Consider the following 25,997-nt stretch of genomic DNA (forward strand, 5'->3'; position numbering starts at 1 on the left):
TAGAGCAATGACTACTTACTGTTCAGTCACAAGCTCAATATTTTGGATTTGTTTTAGATGTCATATTTAAATGTAACTTGTTGGGACTCAGAGGTATGAGTCCACTTCTGCTGATACCCATTACCTGCTTTGTCTACAATATGGATTTCAGTGCAGATTGGTAATACTAATGTATCTAAAACTTTTATGTCATTTTGTAAGTAGGCCTCAAAGGATCAAAAGAGCCACAAAAACCTAGACCCATTTCACAGAGGTTGAAAGGACCCCAGATAAGTATTCCTAAAGATGGTATTTTTCCTCTCTCCTGGTCTTGGGACTACTGCTTTTCCCATTACTAAGGGTATGGACCTAAGGGTTCCAAATAAGTTCATAAATTTTAACTTCTGTTCCTAGTTTAAATTTGTCTCAACAGATTTCCATTTGGCTGGCAGTCACCTCCAGGTTTCAGTTGCTGACTCCACTGCTCCAGACGACTGTGAGCTCCGGACTTGCTAAAAGCAGACATGGACCAGCCCAGCTAATATGGTTCTTCCTTGTCCCTATGGGGTCAGGCAGCTACATGCTTCTGACAAATGCCCCCTTGCCCAGTCTTTGACCAGCTTTTCAGCCTTTTGGGGCCCCTTGACAACGGCGCCCCAATGCCAGCTCGAAGCAGTTCCAGAAGAGAATACATCACCCATGTTCCCTGTTCAGAAAAGGCTGAAATGCTGGGTCAAAATGAAACTCCCTGGCATAGAGACAAGATGGCTAACTATACATGGCCATTATTAGAGAGGGATACTTAGGAGCTAACTGTCCAAAACCCATGATTGGGTTCCATTAGGCACATGAGAAGGGGGAAATGTGAGACCAAAATGAGCCATCTTAGAAATGCTTTCACCCAAAAACTAAGGCCTAAGATTTCTCCTTTTGGGAATAGGCCATTAGTTACTGAAACCAGTCAGTTCAGATTCCAGAAACCAGGAAGTGTAAAAAGTACAGAGTCACAAGATAGTCACGAGGTAATGCCTGCCAGACTATGGAATGTCCTCTCCCTGGTTTCCAGGATAACTGATCACAGAAATGCCCCCACCTGAGGGCAGCCAATGAGAAATGGTGGCGGGCAACCACTCCCTTAGAAGTAATTTCTAGAAGTCCCTAGAAACGAACCAATCAGAATTGTACCTGTACTAGCACCCCTAAATGATGTAACCTTGTGACTTTTCCCTTTAAAAGCTGAGCTTGCAGACAGGTGGGTACTTCCTCCAGCCTCCCTGCGTTGGATGTATTGGACGAAGTCCCTGCCTAGGCTTGTATTGCTTTTGGATATCCAAAATTAAACCTTGCTTTTGCATTCTGGCATGCTCGTCTTTGGTGGTCTCTCTGGGGGTCATGATCTGGGCACAACATGAACATTTGGAACTTGTGTTAAAAAGTCTTACTAAGCTGGGCGGTGGTGGCACACGCCTTTAATCCCAGCACTCGGGAGGCAGAGCCAGGTGGATCTCTGTGAGTTCGAGGCCAGCCTGGACTACAAGTGAGTTTCAGGAAAAGGCGCAAAGCTACACAGAGAAACCCTGTCTCAAAAAACCAAAAAAAAAAAAAAAAAAAAAAAAAAAAAAGTCTTACTAATCTGTACTTTCAGGAGGGAAGGATAAAATCTTTTTAGATTATGGATTAGCCTATAGAAAAATGTCTGCCGTAAATCAAAACAGTGAAGGGGAAGATGAATAGGAATCTCACTTACACAGCTTTAGTAAAACATAGTTCTCTGAGCCAGGTGGTGGTGGCTCAAGCCTTTAATCCCAGCACTTGGGAGGCAGAGCCAGGTGGATCTTTGTGAGTTCGAGGCCAGCCTGGTCTACAGAGGAAAATCCAGGAAAGGCACAAAGCTACACAGAGAAACCCTGTCTTGAAAAAAAACAAAAACAAAGAAACAAACAAAAAACCATAGCTCTCTGAACAGATGAAGTTAGGTTTCTTCTGTATCCCAGAATCTAATCAATATTTATATGTATAATTCAGCTGTCATTGGATTAAAATGGCTTATTGGGAAATGTTATCATTTTTACTATTTTCTACAGAGAAAATATTTTACTGTTTAAAATAACCCTGGACTTCTGGAATATAACCTGTTTTTATGTTTAAGCTATCTGTGTATTATTTCTCCTGCAGTTATACATAAAATGTTTTTACATTTCAAAAAAGGACAAATACTATAGAATTGTATTACATGAAATATGTAGAATATACAAATTCATAGAGACAGAAAGATTAGATATTATCTCAAGATGAAGAAGAAAGGAATATAGAGCAATGATTTCTTAAGTACAGAGTTTCTATTTTGTGTGATGGAAAAGTCCCACAAATAAACACTAGTATCAGGACATAATATCATGAATAATAAATCATATCATAAATGTAGTTACTGAATGAATACTGTGAATGCAGTCAATGAATACCACAAATGTAAAAGTCCTACTTATTTAGAATTCAAAAGGTTGGCACTCTGACACCACATTCTGTGCACTCAAAGCTTTTAGCTGTATAGGTTTGCAGAGCAAACAAATGGCAAATGGGATCATAAGGTCTTTCTAAATCAAGGGAGCAAGCAAACGTGTCTCAATTAGACACGTGAATATATATAGCCTATATCGTCATTTTCTGAAATCAAACACTATCCTACCTTCTTTACCTAGATGAGTTGATCTGCACGGAGGCATTTTTGTTTCATGGCTCTCTTAGGCATAGTAACTAAAACTTAAAACGTAACTTTGGCTCTCACAAAGGATTAGAAGGAGGTTTTTTTGCTAATGTGAAGAATGAGTTTTGTCTTCAACTATGAGAATGCTCTTTGGAGGTGGAGGTTTTGCCTTTACTTTTCTCACATATGTTGGGCTGTTGAGTGTCCTTGTATAAGTAAACACATAAGCATACATCCTGAATGGTCTCATTTACGTGACATGAGTGTGTGCACATATGTGGAAGTGAGTGCTCTGTACGTTCCATGCTGTGAATGGAGTCCACCAGGCTCAGCTAGTGCAAGCAGTACCTGTTTATGTAACATCTTCCCTCTGTAGATAAGGGTTGAATTTGACTCCTCCTCCCCCTCCTCTCTCTCTTCCTCCCCCTCCCCCTCCTCCTCCTCTGTTTTTGAGACAGGCTTTCTCTCTGAGTCTACTTGTCTTGTTTCTGTAGGAAATGTGAGTGAATAGGCACTCCCCGACTGGCAGTGCTGCTGTGGGAAGCTGTGGAACTTTCGGAAGTGGAACCTGGCTGGCAGAAGTAGGGTGCTTGGGGGCATGACTTGAAGGTTACACTTCTTCCCGGTCTGTGTCTCCTCCCTCTGCTTCTTGATGTTCTTCCCAAGTTCATGGAGTCCAGCAGCCATGGAACCCTCAGAAACTGTGAGCCAAAAGCTTTCTTGATGGTAAGTCTTTCTGCATCAGGATTTTGTTGCAGTCATGAAGAAAGAATATCTTGTACAGTATACATTCTGCTGTGTACTTTCCATGTTCCTCTCCTGGAAAAAGAGGAAAAGAGAGGAACACTGGCTTGTGTTTTATTTCCAACTTGGTCATTTCCTGGAACCATCTCTAGGTCAGGATAAGAATCAGGTAGAGCTTGAGGGACACGGTATCTTACTTTTTTTTATTTTATGTTTTGCTGTCATAATAAAAACCATAGACTTAGTGGCTTAAGTGTTTGTTCATTTCATTTCCTTGTTGCAGAAGTCAGAAATCTGGGGCAATGGGTCTCAGAGGGCTGAATACAAAAGGCTGGCAGCACTGTGTTATTTTCTTGATGCTCTAGGGGAGAATTCCTCTTCTTGTTCACTGGAGTCATTGTTAGAACCCTGTTCCTTTCTGGACAGTAGCTGCAGACAGTTCAAAGCTTTCAGAGAATGCACACACTGTAAGTAAACTGGTTGCAATTCGGTGGGTTTAGTCCTGGGTTTTGGTACCAACAATGTAAATAAATTGGTTGCAACAACTCTGGGGAAAGGTGTCCTGACTACCTGGGGAGGCAGGCAACACCTGGAGCTGCTTAGCACAGCTCTGATGGCTGGAACTGCAAAGAAGCAGCCTAACCCAGGAAGGGAAATTTTTCTGACTTCTCGGGAGAGTCAGGCCTGGAACTGCTTCAGCAGGGAAGGGTATCTTCACTGTTCTGGGAAGTCAAGGTATACCTGGTGTGATTGGGGGATGGTCTCCACGCAGTATATAGCAATCCTGCCCCTCTCTGGGAGAGCTGCTTCCTTTGCTTCACTCTGCACAAAGGGAAACCCCCTGCAGAAATGTAGCAATCTCCTCCTGCTCAGGAGAAAAGTGTTACTTTTCAGCTCTCTCTTGATCTGTCCACTGAGGGACTCAGCAAAGATCTTCTCTTCAGCTCCTCCTTGCTCTGCTCTTTCAGCTCTCCTTTGTTTTGTCCACTGAGGGACGTCTCAGCAAGGATCTTCTCTATGCCAGTGAATGAAGATCTTCACAGGCAAAGCTCTTTCGAGAAAGAGATTTATTTGGGAGCTGGAGAGATGGCTCAGAGGTTAAGAGCACTGGGTGCTCTTCCAAGAGTCCTGAGTTCAATTCCCAGCAACCACATGGTGGCTCACAACCATCTATAATGGGATCTGCTGCCCTCTTCTGGTATGCAGGCAGGATACTGTACACATATAATAAATAAATAAGTCTAAAAAAAAAAAGATTTATTTGGCAAGGAGGAGTCCAGGAGAACTAGCTGCCTCTACCAGAGTGGAGAGATCAGCCTTTTTTCTAACTGACCAGGCATGTCAGTTTACATAGGAAATCTTAGGGGTGGAGTCAACCAGGGGTTAACCTGGGGCCCAGGGTTCTACTTTCCTGCTCTGTGATTCGTTGGTTACACAAGTCAGTTGTCCAGGGGCAGAGATGGCTCTGATCTGACTGAGCCAAACTGTTTCTTTCTGCCCTGATCTGAGCCATCTTTCCCTGGTTCTGGGCTCCAGGGTCAGGGTGGGTTTCTTTAGCCAGCCCCTTTTCCCTACACATACTCCTTGTGAAGAGGCCTAACTTAACATCAGTGCAGCCATGACAGGCTGCAGACTAACAACACTGGGACTAGGCCTCACCATTACAGTAACCAGGAAAAGCCACAAACTGTGCCCTACGGGGGACCAATCAGGATTGAGACAAACAAGTACTAGATGCTCCAGAACATTAAGGAGAGCTCACATCACTTGTATATAATTTCCTTTATTATTAACATTGTTGCTAATTTCCTTGCAGCAATGCCAGTACCAATCCCTGATTGACAAGACTTCTGAGCCCCACTCCTGCCCAATCGGGAGTTCAACCCCCATCTGAATCCAGAATTCCCCTACCTCGAATCCTTTACTCTTTAAAAACCCTGCCATAACTGAGTTCAGGGCTCTCCTTGATCCAACCGCTGTGTTGGAACAGACAGAGAGCCCAAGCTCGAGCTCGCAATAAAGGCTCTTTGCTTTTGTTTATGAACTCAGGCTCCTGGTGGTCTCTGGGGGGCTCATGACGCAGGCATAACACTTGCTATTGATCTTTCTCATCCAGCTTTGAAGCCAGCAACAGGAGATACTTATTCTCCTTCCATCTTAACACTGTTTTGTTTTTATTTCTTGAGACAGGGTCTCATTATGTGGGTCCTGGATATACTGAAACTCACCACATAGACCAGGCTGCCCTTGAACTCATGGAGATCTACCTGCCTCTGCCTCCTGGGTGCTGGGATTAAAAGTGTGTGCCACCACATCTAGGATTTTACTTATTTGGGTGTGTGTGTGTGTGTGTGTGTGTGTGTGTGTGTGTGTGTGTATTATGTCCACATACCACAGTGCATTGGTGGAAGCCAGAGGACAACTTGGGGGGGATTGGGTCTCTCCTTCTGCTATGTGGGTCCCAGGATCAGACTGAAGCTTGGTGGCAAGTGCCTTTATCCTGGGAACCATGTCCCAGTTTCATATCTTTTTTTTTTCTTACATCTTTTTTTTTTTTTTTCCAGAGCTGAGGAACAAACCCAGGGCCTTGTGCTTGCTAGGCAAGCGCTCTACCACTGAGCTAAATCCCCAACCCCCTGTTCTTATATATTAAATTAACCCATTTCTATTAATCTATAAGTTGCCATGTGGCTTGTGGCTTACCGGTATCTTACATCATGCTTCTCCTTGTGGTGGCTGGCAGCATCTCCCTGCCTCAGCCTTCCACCTCCCAGAATTCTTCTCCTTGTCCCGCCTACACTATCCTTCCTGCCTGGCTACTGGCCAATCAGCGTTTTATTTATCAATCAATCAGAGCAACATATATTTACAGCATACAGGACATCCCTGTGGTGCTATTGTGTTCCCCAAAATATTGTGCACCCCAATAAGCTTATCTGGGGTCAGAGACAGAACAGCCAGCTTGAAAATGGTGGCACCCACACCTTTAATCTTAAATTCCAGAGGTAGAAATCCCTCAGGATCTCTGTGAGTTCAAGGCCACATTGGAAACAGCCAAGCATGGTGACTCATGCCTTTAATCCCAGGGAGTGATGGCAAAAACAGAAAGATATATAAGGTGTGGAGACCAGAAACTAGAAGCATTTGGCTGGTTAAGCTTTTAGCTGGTTAAGGTTTTAGGCTTTGGAGCAGCAGTTCAGCTGAGATTCATTCTGGATGAGGACTCAGAGGCTTCCAGTCTGAGGAAACAGGATCAGCTGAGGAACTGGCAAGGTGAGGTAGCTGTGGCTTGTTCTGCTTCTCTGACCATCCAGCATTCACTCCAATAACTGGCCTCAGGATTGATTTTATTAATAAGATCTGTTAAGATTCCTGCTACATATCCCACAGCATGTGTGGAAGGTGTTTCACGCACTGGCCATCTATCTGGCCTGAATTAAATTGTTATGTTGTTAAACGGTATGTGTTTACCAGAATGATAGCAAAAGAGCCATGGGAGGCCCTGCCTCTTCTTAAGCAGTGCCCCTTTTGGCCAAGGCAGACAGTAAAGCTGACATGTGGCATGTGAGGCTGAGCCGGCCGGATGTTCTCGAGGAGACAGAATGTCCAGCTTCATATCTTGAGGTTCCTAATTAAACTGCAATACCCTCTTTGTCCTGAAAGATAACATAGTCACATGTGCAGAAATCTTTGGAGATTCAATGTTCAGTCCAACACACCTAGTGACATTCAAAATGATGTGACTTGGAAACAGTCTTCATTCTCTACCTCTGTCAGCACTCAGCTGTATATGTGATGCATCATCATCCAGGCTCTGTGCCCTGTGCATTCACTGGGAAGTGTCTGGGGCTGGAGAGATGGCTCAGCCATTAAAGGCTAGGCTCACAGCCAAGAAGAGAAGTGTCTAAAGACAACTTTCTCATAGCATACAGGATAAGAGGAGGGACACAGTTAAAGGGAAGGGGATGAGTAGAGTTTTCTTTTTTCTCCCTAGATGGAAGAATACAGCAACTCATGATCCTGCTGAAATGTTGCTAGGGAAGAATCAGCAGAGCAAAGAGCTCCTGGGTTGGCATACAGAAACTAGCCCTCACCTCTGCTCTTCCCTTCTGCTGGAGGAAAAGTTTTGGCGAAACACATGACTACCCAACTAGGAGTGCCGTTTCTCAGATCCCCTTGCAGCCAGGCTTCTGGATAGCATCGGGTTGCCCTGGTCCGCTTGCTCCTGATAACTGGGAGGGAGGTTGAGGCACCCAGCTGTGTGGCTTCAGGCTGCATTCTGGGTTCCCGGTTCAGAAACTGTTGGCAGTGGTGACTTCTTGACTTGACTCAGGAAAGTCTTCTGTTAGCAGTGAGCTCCACTCCCTCCTAATCTCCTAGTCAGACCCTGGAAGAGGAAGTTCAGACACTGTGCTCCAAATACTGGGACAGGGCATTTCAGTGAGTTTCCCCTGACACCCGGACACCACAGTGGGAAATGCTGCCACGTTGTATTTCCTCACTCTAATGATGGGAAACCAAACTTGCAGGGGGCAGGGGCAGAGCCCAGCTACAGAGTCAAACAATTGTGTTTACTACCATGAGGTACAGAGAAAGAACAGTAATGAGAATGTAATGACGTACAATCAGTGGCCGGACCACTGAGGATCTGCTTTTCCGGAGGATCACTGGCTGCTCTTCCAGAGGTCTTGAGTTCAATTCCAGCACACTCAGGATGGCTTACAACCATGTGTAATGAGATATGATGCCCTCTGTTGGTGTGCAGGCATACATGCAGGCAGATCACTGTGTACATAGTAAATACATCTTTTAAAAAAATAACTCCTTCTACATGACATGTCATGCTTATAGTGATATTTTATTTGTACTGAAATGTGATTTGTAGTTAATAAATAAAGTTGCCCGGGGGTCAGAGCTATTAGCAAGCCATAGCAAAAGCTGGGCAGTGGTGGTGCTTGCCTTTAATCCCAGCACTTGGTAGGCAGAGCTAGTTAGATCTCTGTGTGTTCAAGGATACAGCCAGCATTAGAGACACATGCCTTTAATCTCAATACCAACCATAGAAGACCTGGAGGTCTGTACAGACAGGCAGTGACTAGGAGGTCATGTGGTTGGGTTTACAACCAATGAGAAGGCAGAACAGAAACTCTATAAAAAGACAGACACACGGGAAGTAGGTCTCTTTCGGAGAGGTAGGACCACCGCGACAGTGAAGGGTAAGGTTTTTAGTTCTTAGCTATTGCTCTGACCTCTCGGCTTTCATCTCTGTATTGGCTCTGTGTTTCTTATTGAATAAGACGGTTACATCTACACATGCTAGTCAATCATAAGTTCCTTCCCCTCTGTTTGGTGGTGGCTGTGAGGTAAGCCAACATGGGTACAAACAAGAACATTCAGGAACTATGGAGAAGGAAGCAGTCTGATGAGATATGCTTTCTTCTTAGAGTCCTCTGCTGATGCCTCTCTGTACTCTTCAGGGCTCTCACTCCAACAAGGCAGATAAAGTGTGAGACTGGAAAAGATGGCCACACCAAGACAAGTCCCATAAGGAAGTGCACCATGTGACTGTAAAACTGCTGATCCCAAAGGTGGACATACAGCAAGCCTGAGTGGCTGGAATTCTCGCCGGGTTGAAGATTCCTGGTAGAGACTCAGAGCTTCTCCTCATTGATAGAGACCATGAAGGTAGAAGAACTCCTGACCCCCAGTGCACCAGCAGCCTAGACCACCAGCACAGGAAGATTCATGGGGTTGATATCAGCCAGCTGCAGAAGCCCAAAGGCCACAAAACCCACCATGCATCCTTGCCGTGTAGCTTGGGGAAGGAGCAGAATGCCCAGCTCCACTGTTCCTGCTGATGAAAGCAGTGCCTGTAAATCACACCTTGAGCAGTTTAGCTTGGACAGCAAACAGGCAGGGTAGTAATGCCTGTATCTGCTTGGAACGTCCTGTTTGGCTGTAAAAGAGTGAGGGGCCTGGCAGATGACTCAGTGGCTAATAGTGCATGCTGGAGAGATGGCTCAGTGGTTAAGAGCACTGACTGCTCTTCCAGAGGTCCTGAGTTCAATTCCCAGCACCCACATGGCAGCCCACAACTGTCTGTAGCTCCAGTTCCAGGGAATCCTCATACAAACATATACACAGGCAAAACACCAATGCACATAAAATAAAAATAAATCAACTATTTAAAAATTGATAAACAATTGATAGAAAATGTGCTGGAGGCCTCAGAATTTCATTAAAAAAGTCATGTCAATAGTAAGGGTTTAAAAAAGGATTTTTCCGCCGGGCATTGGTGGCGCACGCCTTTAATCCCAGCACTCGGGAGGCAGAGCCAGGCGGATCTCTGTGAGTTCGAGGCCAGCCTGGGCTACCGAGTGAGCTCCAGGAAAGGCTCAAAGCTACACAGAGAAACCCTGTCTCGAAAAACCAAAAAATAAATAAATAAATAAATAAAAAAAAAAAAAAAAGGATTTTTCCATAACCTGGTAACAAGCAAAAGTAATTGTAAGGAAATGTCCTACTTGTTCTTTATACAATCAAACTCAACTAGCAGCAGGATGTAACCAAAAGGGTACTCAGAGGAATAAAATCTGGCAGATGGATGTGTTTTACTTTGCAGAATTTGGAAAACTGGAATATGTACACCACACCATTGATACCTATTTGGGATCTTAATGGGCAACTGCGCTGAGTTCTGAAAAGGCTGATTCTGTAATCATGCATTTGCTAGAAGTTATGGTCATCATGGGTATACCTGCACAAATTAAAACTGACAATGCTCTAGCATATGTCTCTGGTAAAACAAAACCTTTTTTTTTTTTTTTTTTTTTTTTTTGCTTATTACAATATAAAGCACATTACAGGTATACCACACAATCCTATAGGCCAAGCAGCCATAGAAAGATCAAATTGAACTCTAAAGGATATGCTAAATAAACAGAAAGGGGTAACAAAAAAACCCCAGAAGTAGATTACATAATGCTTTGTTAACTTTGAATTTTCTCAATTCTAATGAGAAAGGAACAACAGCTGCAGAGAGACATTGGATAATAGAAAAAACTACAGAATTAAATCAGCCTATATACTTTAAGGATGTGCTGACCTCAGAATGGAAACCAGGATATGTGTTACATTGGGAACAAGGTTTTGTTTTTGTTTCTACAGGAGAAGATAAGCTGTGGGTACCATCAAAATTGATAGAGATTTGATTTGAACAAGAGAGACCTCTTAATTAAAAGAAGTAAGTGATAGTTCATTAACCAGCATGACCATTCAATTTAAATTAACTTATACCACTAACAGATTCTTTTCATTTGGTCAGATATAACTTGCCAAAATGGAACCTCCCCAAAGTTAGGCTTGGGGAAAGGTTTTTGTTTTTGTCTTTCAGGAGAATGAAGGCTAAGGAATTAAGAACACTGGACAAATGAGACATCTAAAGAAAAAGAACAAATCATCCAGAAAAAAATGGTCCAAGAAAAAGAGTAAATTGACCTACTGGCATATCACATATAAACTTTCCTAAGTCTTCCTAAATGTTTGTTTCTGCTCTTCTCTAAAGACATTTAACACAAATGGTCTTTATGTAGTCCCAGTTCAATTAAAAATTAAAGCTGACTTTGGAGTTGGAGAATGGCTCTCTCCTTCTCTAAACCCAAGCATGCTTTAAAAGAAAATGCAAAATCTCTATATCATGTCAGAAGAACCATCTGATATGGGACAGAAGAAAATTAAAATTAAGGGACTATTCTATCGCCACTAATCCCCTAATTCTTTGGTTCTATTTTGATTTTTTAAAACTTTTCTTAAGGTATGAATTTTATATCAAAATTCATAATATATATATATTAATATATATATATATATTAAGCTTTTGTTATGATATTAATGGTCCTATAGAGTACTAATTAATTCTAGAAAAAAGGCTTCATCTAGCTGCCTATACATGTTTTCGTGTTTGATTCTCTATCAGTTTTCTGCAGGGAATCATGACTAGGCCTAACAGCAAATTTGAAGTCTCCATAAAGATGATGGGGCCCCATAACAACAATTCCATAAGGACAATGATAATACCACTAAGCTGACAAACACCACCCAAAGATTGGCTTTGGACTACAAACTTCTCAGAACAATTTTGAGATGGCTAGCTGAGATGATCCAGCCTCACAGACTACTCGAGCAAGGACTTGGGATAAGCCCTGCACTTTTGCATTATGCAGAGACTGGACAACAAATGATGCAGCTACCTCTCCTAGAACTTGAAAATTAACTCAAAATTTTCTTTTCAGGATCCCTAAAGATGCCTTTGCCCCTAAACAGCAGGAAGTAATTTTAAGAACACAACACCCACATTCCCAAAACTTTTTGGTTTTTCAATGGGTTTTGGATAATTGTCATTGTTTAGGATAGTTGGTTACAAGTTTTTATTGTTACTTGTCAGTAAAAAAGCTAAAGAAAGGAGATTATATTTAAGGTTGTTTGAAAAAAAGAAAAAGAAAAAGGAGGATATAGATAAGAGGTTGATTATTTAATCTACTCTGATAAAAAAGATATAGAGATGATAGAATAAAGGGTAGATTTAAAAATTTTTTTTAGATTTCTTTATTTTATTTATGAGTGCTCTATATGCATGTACACCTTTATGCCAGAAGAGGGCATCAGCTCTTACTACAAGTGGTTGTGAGCCACAATTGTGGTTGCTGGGAATTGAACTCAGGACCTTTGGAAGAGCAGCCAGTGCTCTTAACCTCTGAGCCATCTCTCCTGCCCAGAGTAGACTATTGAATCTACTCTGAAAAGAAAAAAGAGAGGATATATATATATATATATATATATATATATATATATATATATATATATGTAGATTATTGAATCTACTTTTAAAAGGCAACTACCAGTTTTAAATATTTTACATTGGATTGGATTTTTGTATATTGTATACAAATTAGTATATTGATACCAATTTGAGATTGATTTTGTTAGAATATATTGTACATATATTTCTAATCTTGCTCAAGGTATTGTACCTATACAGTTCATTTAACAATGTAATGCAATTTGCTAATCCTTGAAAGTTATTATTACCAACTAATTAGGATATAAAGAAATGAACATTAGTAATGGAACTTATAGTCATATTAGGTATGTTTTCAGGTCAAGCAGAGATATATTTTAGATAGACAGGTCATCTCTTTTTTTTTTTGGTTTTTTCAAGACAGGGTTTCTCTGTGTAGCTTTGCGCCTTTCCTGGAGCTCACTTGGTAGCCCAGGCTGGCCTCGAACTCACAAAGATCCGCCTGCCTCTGCCTCCCAAGTGCTGGGATTAAAGGCGTGCGCCACCACGCCCGGCGTAGACAGGTCATCTTCAAACCCTTCAGAGATCTACAGAATATGGCATTTAAGATGTTTTAATAACATAGTTTTGTTTTTTTTTTTATGACTATGAGACATGTCTGCTCCTGGCAGAACCAATCTACTTCAGAGAAAATGATGGGCATTGAAGAAAATCCTTATGGAGTTTACTTTCTTTGTGGCACAAGTTAGCCACTGGGCAAGAAAGTGCCCTCACATCAACTGCTGACAATATGTTGTCCAAAATGGATGAACAGGACACAAAAGAAAGGACTGCGTTTCTTTACCAAGACAAGGTAGGAAAAATCTTTAGAAAATCCTGCTTCACAAATGAGTCTGTCAGATATGCTAAGCCTATAGGCCAAAGATGATGCCCCAAAATGCAGAGAAACCTCGGGTGACTGTTCAGGCAGCTGGCTCTTTCTGTCACAACTCACATTTTTTTGGAAGTTGCTTGTTTGCACTTCCTGTTTTACTAGGTAATATTATTTCCTTCTCCAGTCTCTGAGGGAGTTGAAGATTAGAAAGTTATAGTTTTCCTTGTTAAGAAATTCAGAAAAGAAACTCACTAGAGGTGTTAAGTGTATAAGTTTGAAAGACATCAAAAGATAGTTTTTCATTGGTAATATAAGTTAGGATAGAAAGTGAATTAGGCACATTTTGGACTCACAAAAATAGGATAGATAGTGAAGTATTTTCTCTGAATTTGTCAAATGCAAATAGACTAGACATAGTTGATGTATTTATTGCCTGTATATATTGTATATAATTATTGTACTTATTGTATATAGTTTCCTTATATTAGTTATAACTTTATTTTTTTATTTTAGACAAAATAGGGGAGATGTGGTGATGTGTTGTGTCCCCAATATATTGTATACCCTAATAAAGTTTATCTGAGGATCAGAGGAAAAAGCCAGCCACTATAGTAAACATAGAGGTCAGGCAATGGTAGCACATGCATTTAATCCTATCACTCGGGAGGCAGAGATCTGTCTGGATCTCTGTGAGTTCAAGGCCACACTGGGAACAGACCCAGGTTGGTGGTACATACCTTTAATCTCAGCACTAACCATAAAGATCTGAAGGTCTGCACAGACAGACAAAAAGTGATAGAGCTGGGCAGGAAGAGGAAGTGATGTAGCTGGGCAGAGAGAGGAAATGAGATGGCTGAACAGAAAGGCATATAGGTGTAGGTATACAGGAAGTAGGTCTCTTTGGAGGCTGAGGTGTCGGTGAGGTGAGGTTGACTGTGGCTTTTTCCTATTTCTCTGATCTCTCAGTTTTTCACCCCCTTTCCTGGCTCTGGGCTTTTATTAATAAGACCGTTTAGCAATTCATGCTACAATTACCCTCAATGTTTTCCCTGCCTTTTAATTCTTAACCTGTCAGGGAAAATGAACCCCTCTAGACTCCTAGACTGTTATCAGTCTCACTAAATTGCTCTGACCAACTTGAATTTACTTTATCGCCATGTTGGCCTCAAATTTTTGATTCTCTAGCCTCGACTTTCTGAGTGGCTAGGATCACAGGCCTGTGCCTCAAGATCCTGCAACAAATTTCTCCTGTTTCATCCCTTCCTTTCTTCATGTATGTACATGTGCTATGTCAGGTCCCCTGGAACTGGAGTGACAGAGAGTTGTCAGCTGCCATGTGGGTGCTGGGAACTGAAGCCAGGTCCTCTGCAAGAGCAGCCAATACTCTTAACCAAGGAACCATTTCTCCATCTTCTTTCTTGTTTGGGGTGGATACTGGGGGTGAAACCTAGGGTTTCCAAATGCTAGGCAACCATTGTTCTCTCTAAACTACATCTCCAGCCCATGCCTTTGTATCCTGTAGTGGGTCTGTGCTGTGGGATGATCTGTATGTCCTGTGGGAGCCCTTCTTGGGTTCCTCGTGGCTTTACCCAGCAGGTCCGCATAGAGGATGATTAGGACCATGGGCCTGAGTGCAAACAGAACTTAGGCCGGGCTGTGTGCAAACAGAACTCAGCAGCTCCCAACACACCCCACGTGATGCCATATCGGGCAGTGTTAAGGCAGCCAAAAGGACCCTATAGGATTGACAAGAGGTCTGTCAGCTGAAGGCCTGGGAAGAACCAACTGTGAAGCAGGAAAATCTATCTCCCAAATGCCCCAGACAAGGGAATCTGCATTTAAATCACATAGGGTGAGCACACCAAAACTTGGGTGCAGCAAGCCTTGTTCAGTGCCTCTCCACTGTATGTGCATGCAGTCCTGTACAGCATGGGGCGTGATCTCAGTGCCCAGATGCAAGAAGCTGGCAGGAGACAGGAAGCTGCTCATACAAGCAGAGTAGGAAGTGGTCCAGGGCCATATGCATCTTGGGCAGAGCCAATGAGCAAGGGGGTAACCCCAAAAGGAACAATTAGCCCATCCATGAACAGGGAGCATCACAGACTCCACAATGCCCCACAAGCACAAGGACCATGTATGTTAGCTCTCCCCTTGAAAAGGTGAGAAAGATGAGCTAGGAGGTGACCCCCACCAGTTCCCAAGGTGTCTACCACATACCGCCAGGCTGGACACATTAGGGAGCACGTTCTCCTCGGGCACCTCCACATTGTCCATGATGATCATACCAGTAGATGAGGCACGCAAGGAGAACTTTCCCTCAATCCTAGGGGCTGAGAGGCCCCGCATTCCCTTCTCCAGCAGAAAGCCCCGTATACAGTTATCCTCACACCGAGCCCACACTACGAACAGGTCAGCCACGGGCGAGTTGGTGATCCTGGAGGCCGGAAAGTTATGGAGGGATCTGGCTGACATCCCTCACACACCTCACCCACCACCTCCTGGGCCCCTCACCAGGTCTTGGTCCCATTGAGAGTGTAGCTCTGGTTTGATGGATTGTGGCGAGCTCTGGTCTCCATGCTACCTGGGTCACTCCCATGGTTGGGCTCTGTAAGCCCAAAGCAGCCCAGAAGTTCACCCTTGGCTGCAAGCACAAGACAGGGTCATAAGGCTACCAGTCTCATCCATCTGATAAATTATCTTCACCACTGAGCCAGGCCTGTGACCAAGGCAGATAAACCTGCCATCATTGCGCTCTGAGAGCTGAGGAAACGGTCTAGGCCATAATCACAATGGCATAATGTGAGGGAGGCCAGGAAGGAAGGGGTTGGCAAAAGTGTCTTGAAGGGCACTAAGAGGTTTAGCTGAAGGAGGGCATGAAGTTTGGGTTTTTTTTTCTTGTTTGTTTTTGAGAAGGTCTCAGTCTGTAGCCCTGGCTGGCCCAGAACTAACAGATCTACCTGCCTCTGCCTCTGGAGTGCTGGGATTAGAGGCCTGTGCCACCACACCCAGCCTGAAGGAGGGTATGAGGAAGAGTAATCACCAAGGTGGTTATTTGGAGAACCCCTAGTAGATGAGTAATCAGAAGAAGAGTGGTCAGAGGGATGAGCATGGTGTGCATGGCCTTTAATCCTAGCTCCCCCTCCCTCGGGGCCAAAGGTAGACCTCTGAGTTTGAGGCCAGACTGGTCTACAAAGCTGCAAGCCAAACGGCTATATAGTGAGACCCTATCTACAGATAAAACGTGAGTGGCCAGAGAGGTAGAGGAAAGGGCTCAGAGCCTGCTTATGGGCCTCATGGACCTGGTTAGCAGTTAAGACTTTCAACTTTGGACTGGGATGAGGAGCCCAGAAAACAAATCCAAGAGGAGATGATGGTGGCCAGGGGTGAAGTCAGAGGGGAGGGGAGGAGAAGGCTGACAAACGGCATGGGATCAAGGCTGGCAACGGAGCCCTAGGGCCTGGCAAGTGGTCTGTAGGAAATAAGGTAGGCAGGCTATGGGGACACTGGGGTCTGCGTTCCAGACCACAGTTTGACTTCCCTCTACCAGGCAGCGGCTGCTTACCCAGCCGGGGCAGATACTTCTGTCGCTGCTCCTCGCTCCCATAGGTGTAGATGGGGTGCATGACGAGGGAGGACTGAACACTCATCATTGACCTGTAGCCGCTGTCCACCCTCTCCAGCTCTCGGGTCAGGAGACCATAGGCCACTGATGACACTCCAGCACAGCCATACCCTGGTGTAGAGGAGGATCAGGTAGATCAAAGACGACCAAAGTTCAGCCTGGCTGGGACCAGGGACTGAGCAGGGCTATAATGGGGCCCTTCTGGAAGTGGGCCTGGGGCTGCCCTGGCTGGGACTTTCCACTGCCCATTTTACAGAGAGAAGGGGTGGCTTTTCAGGATGTTGGGAGTAAGGACTGCAGAGCATCCACAGGAATGTCCTTACCTTTGATGGTGGGTCCCAGCACGCCCAGCTCCCCCATCTCATGCACGATGTCCCGGTGGAAAACTGCAGAGATGGGTGCCAGAGTCATGTCCTGTCTCAGCCTGACATCGTCCCTGACTCTAGGGACAGCTGGGGTGTGTGCACGGCAGCAGGTGCAAATCCTGTGTGGTTGAGGAGCCCGGGGTGCCCACCCGACACCAGGGCACCTTCATTTCGATTGGCCAGCAGAATTCGCGGCATAAGCCTCTCCTGGCAGTAGTTTCGGAAGGTGTCCCTGATGAGTTTCTCATCGGCGGTCAGCTGCTCCTCCAGCACCAGTGGGTCCCTCCAGTCAAACCCAGGACGAGAGGCTGGGTGGGGCATGGGATTCGAATCAGCCAGACCCCGCCTCCTCTTCCAGATTTCTAAGCTGCACCCTTTCTCCCCATATCGCTCCAGGTGAATGCTGGCTTCAAAACAGTCCGACAAACACAACCCTTCTCTAGCCCAATAGAAACAAAGACCTTAGCGCTTCTGACCCTGGGCACAACCCAGCCTCCCTTCCCAGCAGTCCTTGCAATCACAGACAGAGACCACCAAGGGTAAGACAACAGCTGGACCGGGGGTAGGTGGGAAGGTGGATCTTACATTTGGCCGATCGACTCTGTGTCTTCTCTGCAAACACAGGATGAGAAAGACACACTGAGAAAGTGTCCTTGTGTCTCCCTGCCGACCCCATCCCGGGCCCCCGCACTGACCGGTGTGTGCTGCCGCCGAGCTCCACGTACGCGGGACACATGGGAAGTGCAGGCCGGGCCTGTGGCTCAGTAGCCGCGCGGAGACTCCTCTCAAAGCCATATATATAGTCGGCGACTGTCGCAGCGATCGCCACCTGGAAAAGCCGGGCGTCAGCAGAGTCCAGCTTTCTCCCTCCCAGTCCCCTGCTTACCTGGTGCCTGCAGACTGTGCTCGGGACCTGCACACTTGACCTCGGCCTGATAGGGGTTGCTCATTGGTTCCTCCTTGGTTCCGCCCAGAACACCCCCCTCCTCCGTGGCTCTGCCTTTTAAAAGGGCCAAGGTAGCAGCCTGCCTTTGGAAGCGGGCTCTTCCTTGCGTAGGCAGGTAGTCCCTTTAAGAATCCAAACAAGGAAGGGGCGGAAAACGAGTGCACAAGCCCAATTGGCCAACTGTATTTCTGCTCCGCCCACCCCAGGTTAGCCAGTTGCCAAGGGCCTGAGGGGCGGGATCCCAAAGTTCATTAAGGAAGTCTGGGGGCCAGACCTTGAGAAATCCGCAAATGGTGTGCGCGAGGAGAGAAAGGTGGGTCGCTAGTGGGTGATCTCAGCCAATGCCGTCCGCCGGTCTATCCAGCTTGTTAGTTTGTGTGTACTCTGTGAGTGGGCGTGGTCTCGTGTGCCAGAGTAACTGCATTTCTGTGAATGTTGCTTGTATGTGTGCGGTTCTCCTGCTTGCTAGATGTTTGTGTAGAATAATCTAGAATATGTTGTAACTGGTGTCTTGGATATTATTATTTCTATTGGAATATGCTCTGTTTTGAACAGAGTAAGACAAGAATAGAAAAAAGGGAAAAATGTAACTGTAAACCTCTCCTGAGAAATGGTAACTGGTTATCCCGTCAAAACAGCCGCCTTACTAGTGTCCTTCGAGAGGAGAATGGTTTAACTATTGATCCAGTATTTGCTTCTGAAAGGTGCTTAACTGACCATAGAGAGGGATTTCCCTTTATAAACTTATATCGGCCCCTTATTGGCTCTTAGTAGTTTAAGCCACCAATGAAGATGGTTTAGCAATAATGCGACAACTATAAATGTTGTAGAAACCCACGTGCAATTGCTCAAACCCAGGGTGTTTTTTCTCCTCAGAGCCCACAAGTAATAAATTCTTCTGATCCTCCTCAGTCTTTAGTGTCTGAGCAACTTTGTCGTGTGGTCTTTCCTGTAACATGTTTGTGGGGTCATATTTCTGTCTTGTGACATAATTGGCTATGTCCCCTTTTAGAGCTGTGTGTGGGTGAGCTCCTGTGGTAGTTATCTTTACAAGTGTATCATGTTCTGTTTTGTTTTTCCCCCCAGTGTATGTGTGTGCCCTCACTTGAGTGCAAGTTTTAATTACACTTATCTATTTATTGTGTGTGTGGGGGAGAGAACACTTACAGGAGAGCCAGTGAGAGAGAGAAAAAACACACAATTGCCCAGTGTGTGTGTGTGTGTGTGTGTGTGTGTGTGAGAGAGAGAGAGAGAGAGAGAGAGAGAGAGAGAGAGAGAGAGAGAGAGAGAGAGCAAACACACACTTACACAAGTGCCTAGTGCATGCCACAGCTCCCCATGTGGAGGAGGTGAAGGGCAACTTTCAAGAGTTGTTTCTCTCCTACTGTTTGTCCTGGGATCCGAGGTGCTTAGGTTTGTGACAAGCGCCTTACTGCTGAACAATCTTAAGCAGGCCCCTTTGACACAGGGCCTCTGTTATGGTTCTAGGGTTGCTCAGAGGTTCACCATGACCCTAAACAAACTTTAATAAACAGAGGCTTTTTATTTAGTTACTGGTGCCCAAGAGTACTCCCCAAGATGCAGCCCCTAGCCACATCAGCCCAAGGCTTATAAAGGCAAAACCCACAAGATGACATATATTCTGTCTACATGTGGTCAGGCTCTAATTTTAACATATATATCTTATAGTTGCCCTAGTCATCTTTGTTAGCAGAGTAAGCAAGTTTGATTACAAGAGCAGAAATAGCAGTTAGTCATATGACCAGCTGTCTTGCTAGAACAGTCAAGACCAGTCAATTTAAGAATAGGCTTGGCTGGGAGGCAGTGGTGGGTGCACCTTTAATCTCAGCACTCAGGAGGCAGAGCCAGGCAGATCTCTGTGAGTTCAGGGCCAGCCTGGTCTACAGAGTGAGATCCAGGAGAGGGACCAAAACTACACAGAGAAACCCTCTATTGAAAATAAATAAAATAAAACAAAATAAAATAAATAAATAATTTATGTTCAAAGAGTAAGACACAGCCAGGTTGGTGGTAGTGCATGCTTTTAGTCCCTGATAGCGCAGGCAGGCTGGTCTCTGTGAGTCAAAGGCCAGCTTGATCTACAGAGGGAGTTCCATGACAGCCAGGGATATACAAAGAAACCCTGTCTCAAAAAAAAAAAAAAAAAAAAAAAAAAGAAAAGAAAAGAAAAGAAAGAAAGAAAGAAAAAAGAAAAGAAAGAAAGAAAAGAGGAAGCTATGTAGAATTTCAGAAAATGGTATTGCATTTATTGAAATACAGGTAATTAAAGTATAATTATGTAAACTTAAATGGCACATGATTATGATTAAATTAAATCAATCTTAATTTTATATTTACAGTTTCAGTCCAGAGCATTACATTCATGCAGTGGTAAGAAGCACTGATTTTTTTTCAAATATCCATCCTCCTGAGAAATGCAAGTGTTCAGCTGAAGTTGTTACCTCCTGTTTGAATATATGATACCCTAACAGAAAGCCAAAGTCTAGGAAATGTAAATGTTATTTGTGATAAATAAAACATACACAAATATATATACTAACATGTGTATTAGTATTATGTGTATATTATATATAGTAGTTATATCTGGTTTTGGCCTATCTTTGAATTTTTCCAACATTTTGAACTGTTCAGATCTTGAGCCTATACACAAAGAGGATTGTGGAACCTTTAAGAATCTGCATCTTGTGAGGATGAGGAAAGCAGACCGGTGTGTTCAGTATGCTCCGGGTTTTCAGGAAAACTTTTTTTTTTTTTTTCCGGTTTTTCGAGACAGGATTTCTCTATATAGTTTTGGTGCCTGTCTTGGATCTCGCTCTGTAGACCAGGCTGTCTAAAAACAGTGAAGGCCTCAGTGTACCCCAGGACACCCCACTGTTCTGCCTTCAGGGCATATTCCCAAACAAGGTCTGCTTATATGAAATATACTCACCCTGCATTACAAATTTATTCTATTAGTTTCATAAGATGAATTTCATTATGTATTCTCAGACCTTCATCATTTGGTTCGTATATCTTTTTTGCTTTGAAACCATGTAGAAATAATTAGAATCTAACAGCTTGTAAGGAAAGGCCTGATACTCAAGTGTGTTTACATGTGTATTCACTACTAGGATTTTATTTTATCATTCATTCATTTAGATACAGGGTCTACCAATGGAACCCTGGATGTTCTAGGATTTGCTATGCTGACCAACCTGGCCTTGAACTCAAGAGATCTGGCCGCCTCTGCCTCCCAAGTGCTGAGATTAAAGGTACGTGCCACCATGCCTGGATAATTACTAGGACAAAAATAATATTTATTTCTGGCTGTGTGTGTGCACACATGTAACATGTTGTGTGTGTGGAGGTCAGAGGACAGCCTGCAGGAGTCATTTCTTTCCATCTACCTCGTGGGCTCTTTGATGGAACTCCAATCGTCTGGTTGGTGATGGCAACCATCTTTTCCTGCTGGTCCATTTCACTGGCCCTACTAATTTCAGTTTTGATTTCTCTCCCTTTTTAAGCCTTACTTCTTATGATTAGTGTGGCAGGGTGCCAGAGGACAGGTTTGTGGAGTTGGTTCTCTACTTCCACCTATACAGAGGTCCTGGGGATTAAACTCAGTTCATTAGGCGTGCATAGCAAGTGCCTTTCCCCAGGGAGCTAGCCTGCCAGCCCACAGAGTATCTGCATTCTAATGCCATCGAGTCCCAGAAGTCTCTGTAGCATATGATGTGTGCCTTCAACTGCTAATGATTACTTCTGGCAGTGCAATTTCATGAATTCCTTCTCCTCTGCCTACTGAATTGCTAAACTGGATTGGATTGTTTCTATAACTCTTAGTACCTATCCTGTCCTAACACCATGGCTAGTTTGCTGTTTGCTTTGTGACAGTGAGGACAGACAGTAGGGCAGTGGATACACCATGCAGACACTGTGATGGATCTCCAGCCCTACCCTGTGTTTTAAAGGACACTCACTGATAAACATTTCCCTGTCATTACATGTTTTCTCCCAAATTGATAGTTTTAGTTATGACTGATTTTAAGTAATTTGTTCATTTTGAGACAGGGTCTCACTATGTAGCTGACTGGCCTCAAACTTGCTATGTAGACCCTGCTAGCCTTGAACTCAGAGAGAGTCACTTGCTTCTCCTCCCGGGGAGTGCTGGGATTAAAGGTATACACCACCACACCAACATCAAGATATTTAGGCTATCTCAAATTATCTTCATCTTTTAAATGTCACAGTGGCCATCTGACTATTTCTTTGATTGTTCAGATACAAGATAACACAAGGTGGCAGAGGCTGGTCCACAACTTGCTTTATAGAGCAGGCTGTCCTCAAACTCACAATGTGAGATTCTCTTGCCTCACCCTGAATGCTGGGTTACAGGTATGTACCACCACACATGACTAAGATTATTTGTTTTTTTATCTTTTTAAAACTATTTAATATTTATTTTAATGTGCATGCATTTTGCCTGAATGTGTGTATATGATGCATGTGCAGTATCTGCAGATACTAGAAGAGGGCATAACCTGGATCTGAAGTTACAGAAGGTTAGGAGCCACTAACCTTGTTGGTGTTGGGAACTAAACCCAGGTCCTCAGCAAGAGTAGCAAGTGCTCTTGTCTGCTGAGCCATCTCTCCATCCCTGTTTCTGTAAATCTTACAAGACCTGAAGGGATGGCTTTTTAAAAAGATGTTCTTATGTGTGTCTGACTGCAAGTCTGTGCATGTGCTCACAGAGGCCAGAGGAGGACTTCAGACCCCTTGGAGCTAGAGTTCCATGAGGTTGTGAGCCGCCAGGCATGGGTGCTGGGGACCAAACTGTGGTCCTCTGGATATGCAGCACACTCTCTTAGCTGCTGAGCCTCTCTCCAGCCCCAAAGGCATCTTCCTAGTTCAGGCTGGCCTTGAGTGGTAGTCCTGCCTCAGTCTCCCAAGAGCTGGGATTACAGATAGGCACCACTGAGCCTGGCATTGTATTCACATTATTTAAAAAACTCCCTTAACCAACAGTTTTATTGGCATTTATAAAATGAGGATATTTAAGAGCAAGCAATACTTACAAGAACAAGACAAAAGCTACAAGTTTGACACAAAGAAATTTGCCAACAGGTTTTATAGGGCTGAGCTCTTCCTTTAGCACTGTGTAAAACAGCAGGAGGCAGTACATGGCGAACTAGAAACAAAAGCAACATTCAACATTCTGCAGCAGGAAGACAGTGACAGAACCTTTCCTTAAAGCTGAAACCAGAGTCTACTGACGTTTTAGTGCTTTTAATATGTTGCTGAAGATGCATATATGTGAGATTTCTCAAGAGAGGTACGTAACATTTTTCCTGAATATGTTTCTAAGTGTTCACATACTGGAATTCAAAGCAATAAACAAATGACATGAACGGAAGGTTTCCTTCAGTCAAAGAAAAAGGCAACACAAATTACCGCCACTTTTATAAAAACTTGATTATTATTATTAGCTAGTCTCTTGTGTAACATTTACACACACACACACACACACACACACACACACAGTTTATAAGGCAACACATTAAATAAGTACAGTTTCAATATAACTGTGATCATGAAATCTGCATCACACAAACCATTTCCTTGAGAGCAGTGTGTAAGTCCAGCTGGCCTTACTTCTTAAAATAAGTGCCCACGTTTAGAGTCAGTTACAATAACCAACCAGCATTTCAACAGCAAGAAGTATTTCTGGAAGCTTACTTTCCCATTAAAACCAGGAGATACTTTATGCTAATTTAAAATACTTCAGGATATGAGAGCAGTAAAGGAAGAACCGAGTTCAGACCTTGCACTGGAGCAGGGCCACCCAGGGTGCTCGTCACACACTCCCGGGCCCTGGGTTCTAGCTCTAGTACCACTAAAAACAAACAGACTCTTAGCACTGAGCCGTTTCTCTGTACATAGGAACTGTGACCCTCATGCTGGGATCTGACCCAGGGCTGTGTGATAGGCAAACACTCCAGGCGTATTCCACAGTCATAACCCAATTTTCTAACATCTGTCATGAACTAAAATGAAAATTTGTTCCCCAATATCTTTTTCAACTGAAAGTAGCTAACTTTTGTGTATGTTTCATAAGGTTTACTTTTAGTATCTGTCTAAATGCCAATGGGAGGACCAAACTGTGCCCACCGGGTTTAGAGTGTTTCCAGTCCTTTCTTATAATGGGCATTACATCCCAGAAGGCTAAAACACTTCTACCATTTCTTTAGACTACATTCCCAGAAAAAGACTGCTGGTCATGGAGATGAACATGAGAGAAAGCTCTGGAGACAGACCCCATTTATTTCCATTATAAACTTCCTTCCTTCCTTCCTTCCTTCCTTCCTTCCTTCCTTCCTTCCTCCTCCTCCTCCTCCCTCCTTCCTTCCTTCCTCCCTCCCTTCCTTCCTCCCTTCCTTCCTTCTCTACTTTCTTCCCTCTCTCCCTCTTTCTCTTCTCTCTCTCTCTCTCTCTCTCTCTCTCTCTCTCTCTCTCTCTCTCTCTCTCTCCCTCTGTATTGAGACAGGTTCTCTCTGTGTAGCCCTGGCTGTCCTGGAACTGCACTTTGTAGACCAAGCTGGCCTCAAAGTCAGAGATCTGCCTGCCTCTGCTTCCCAAATTCTGGTATTAAAGGCATGCAATGCCATGCTCGGCACCATCATAAACTTCTAATAATTTATGTATTAGAAGTGTTTACTATACTGTAAAAAGCACTATTCAAAGACTTCAGATGAAATACACATCAGCTTAAGAGAGCCTTTCAGTTCCTAGAACAGCACTCATTAAAAAAAAATTCAGTTTTTATTTTCCTTTAATTCTAAATATAGATCAGAGATTTGAATTCTTGCTTTTTTTTTGTTGTTGTTGTTGTTTGGTTGGTTTTTTGAGACAGGGTTTCTCTGTGTAGCTCTGGCTGTCTTGGAACTCGCTCTCTAAACCAGGCTGGCCTCAAACTCAAGAGATCTGCCTGCCTCTGCCTCCCAAGTGCCGGGATTAAAGGCATGCGCCACCACCACCTGGTGAATTCTTCTATTTTTATTTAAACTCTCTCCTCTCGTGCCAATTAAACTTTTCCCTCTTAATGAATAGGCCTATTGCATTGTTTTGTTTATTTAGAGGGCACATCATGCTTATCCCCACAGGGCTGTGGGGTCACAAGAGCAAACAGCTCTGCATGTAAGTCACCAAATCATTCATGAACATATTACTGTACTTCTATATTGTATAAAGGTATTCATTAAAGCTGTTTCAAGTTCCATGTACAAATTAAAAAATAATTTTTTCTCAAGAAATAGTCTGATAATATTTAGCAACAGAAACAAATTTAGTACAATTAAGAAGAATGATGATTTACTTACCAGTTCTGACAAATTATTATAACCAAGTAAGTCCTTGCATTGGAGAAACCAAATTTCCCTTCATCATAGACACCAACCATCTCACATATCCTTAAAAATGGCAAAAATAAACTTTATGACTGACCAAGTAAACCAGTATCTTAATATGTACCCTTTAGAGACTTATTTTATGCATACAAATGTCTTACCTGCATGTATACCTGTGCACAATGTGCATGCAATGCCCTTGGTGACCAGAAGAGGGCACTGGATACTCTGGAACTAGATTTCACTAAACCTCTGCAAGAGTACCAAGTGCTCTTAACACTGAATGCTCCACTGAGTGCTCTCCAGTCCTGAACACGTTCTTAAGGTGTAGTGGTAGCAACACTTTTTTAAAATTCAGAGTCCATTTAATTCAGTAAACCTATGGAAAATTACTTGACTTTGGTCACTAACAGAGAAACATTTTTCTAGATATGTATGATATGATTATTCCTTTTTTTTTTTTTTAAATGTATACAGTGTTCTGGCTGGATATATGCCTGCATTCCAGAAGAGGGCACCAGATCTCATTACAGAGGGTTGTGAGGCACCATATGGTTGCTGAG

At 43.6% G+C, this 25,997-nt stretch overlaps 1 protein-coding gene and 2 long non-coding RNA genes across 6 annotated transcripts; 2 read left to right on the plus strand and 1 right to left on the minus strand.

Annotated features, from left to right (window-relative positions):
* Positions 1 to 2,310: 2,310 nt before the first annotated feature.
* LOC114688973 lies at positions 2,311 to 5,471 on the plus strand. The gene is made up of 3 exons (XR_003733827.2): positions 2,311 to 3,409; positions 3,793 to 3,894; positions 5,244 to 5,471. It is a non-coding gene; the product is annotated as an uncharacterized LOC114688973 (long non-coding RNA).
* A 1,020-nt stretch (positions 5,472 to 6,491) lies between these two features.
* On the minus strand, positions 6,492 to 18,065 carry LOC114688976 (glutaryl-CoA dehydrogenase, mitochondrial-like). 4 transcript variants are annotated; one of them, XR_005091636.1, is made up of 9 exons: positions 17,781 to 17,978; positions 17,671 to 17,697; positions 17,250 to 17,393; positions 17,044 to 17,106; positions 16,661 to 16,831; positions 15,610 to 15,739; positions 15,316 to 15,532; positions 7,522 to 7,814; positions 6,492 to 7,083 (listed from the first exon to the last, which is right to left on the minus strand). XR_005091636.1 is itself a non-coding variant. In XM_028863433.2 (9 exons), exons 2-9 carry the CDS (start codon positions 17,878 to 17,880, stop codon positions 14,712 to 14,714), a joined length of 975 nt encoding a protein of 324 aa, XP_028719266.1. In that variant the 5' UTR covers positions 17,881 to 17,914; positions 17,972 to 18,065; the 3' UTR covers positions 14,441 to 14,711. The 4 variants fall into 4 exon arrangements, 3 of the variants coding, with proteins under 3 accessions (XP_037061942.1, XP_037061943.1, XP_028719266.1); XM_028863433.2 differs by lacking the exons at positions 6,492 to 7,083; positions 7,522 to 7,814 and adding an exon at positions 14,441 to 14,834 and having other exon boundaries at positions 17,781 to 17,914; positions 17,972 to 18,065; XM_037206047.1 differs by having other exon boundaries at positions 6,492 to 7,814.
* LOC119088058 lies at positions 13,037 to 17,802 on the plus strand. Its single transcript, XR_005091637.1, has 3 exons — positions 13,037 to 13,077; positions 17,482 to 17,624; positions 17,710 to 17,802. It is a non-coding gene; the product is annotated as an uncharacterized LOC119088058 (long non-coding RNA).
* Positions 18,066 to 25,997: the final 7,932 nt, after the last annotated feature.

This window comes from Peromyscus leucopus, chromosome 5 (assembly GCF_004664715.2).
Source record: "Peromyscus leucopus breed LL Stock chromosome 5, UCI_PerLeu_2.1, whole genome shotgun sequence".
Taxonomy (NCBI): Eukaryota; Metazoa; Chordata; class Mammalia; order Rodentia; family Cricetidae; genus Peromyscus; species Peromyscus leucopus.

Coding starts and splice junctions, on each gene's coding strand:
- LOC114688976 (XM_028863433.2), bottom strand. CDS start 17,880: ATGGCTTTGAGAGGAGTCTCCGCGCGGCTACTGAGCCACAGGCCCGGC. Junction 17,698..17,780: donor CTCGGCGGCAGCACACACCG/GTCAGTGCGGGG, acceptor CTGTGTTTGCAG/AGAAGACACAGAGTCGATCG. Junction 15,740..16,660: donor GAAGTATCTGCCCCGGCTGG/GTAAGCAGCCGC, acceptor TTGTGCTTGCAG/CCAAGGGTGAACTTCTGGGC.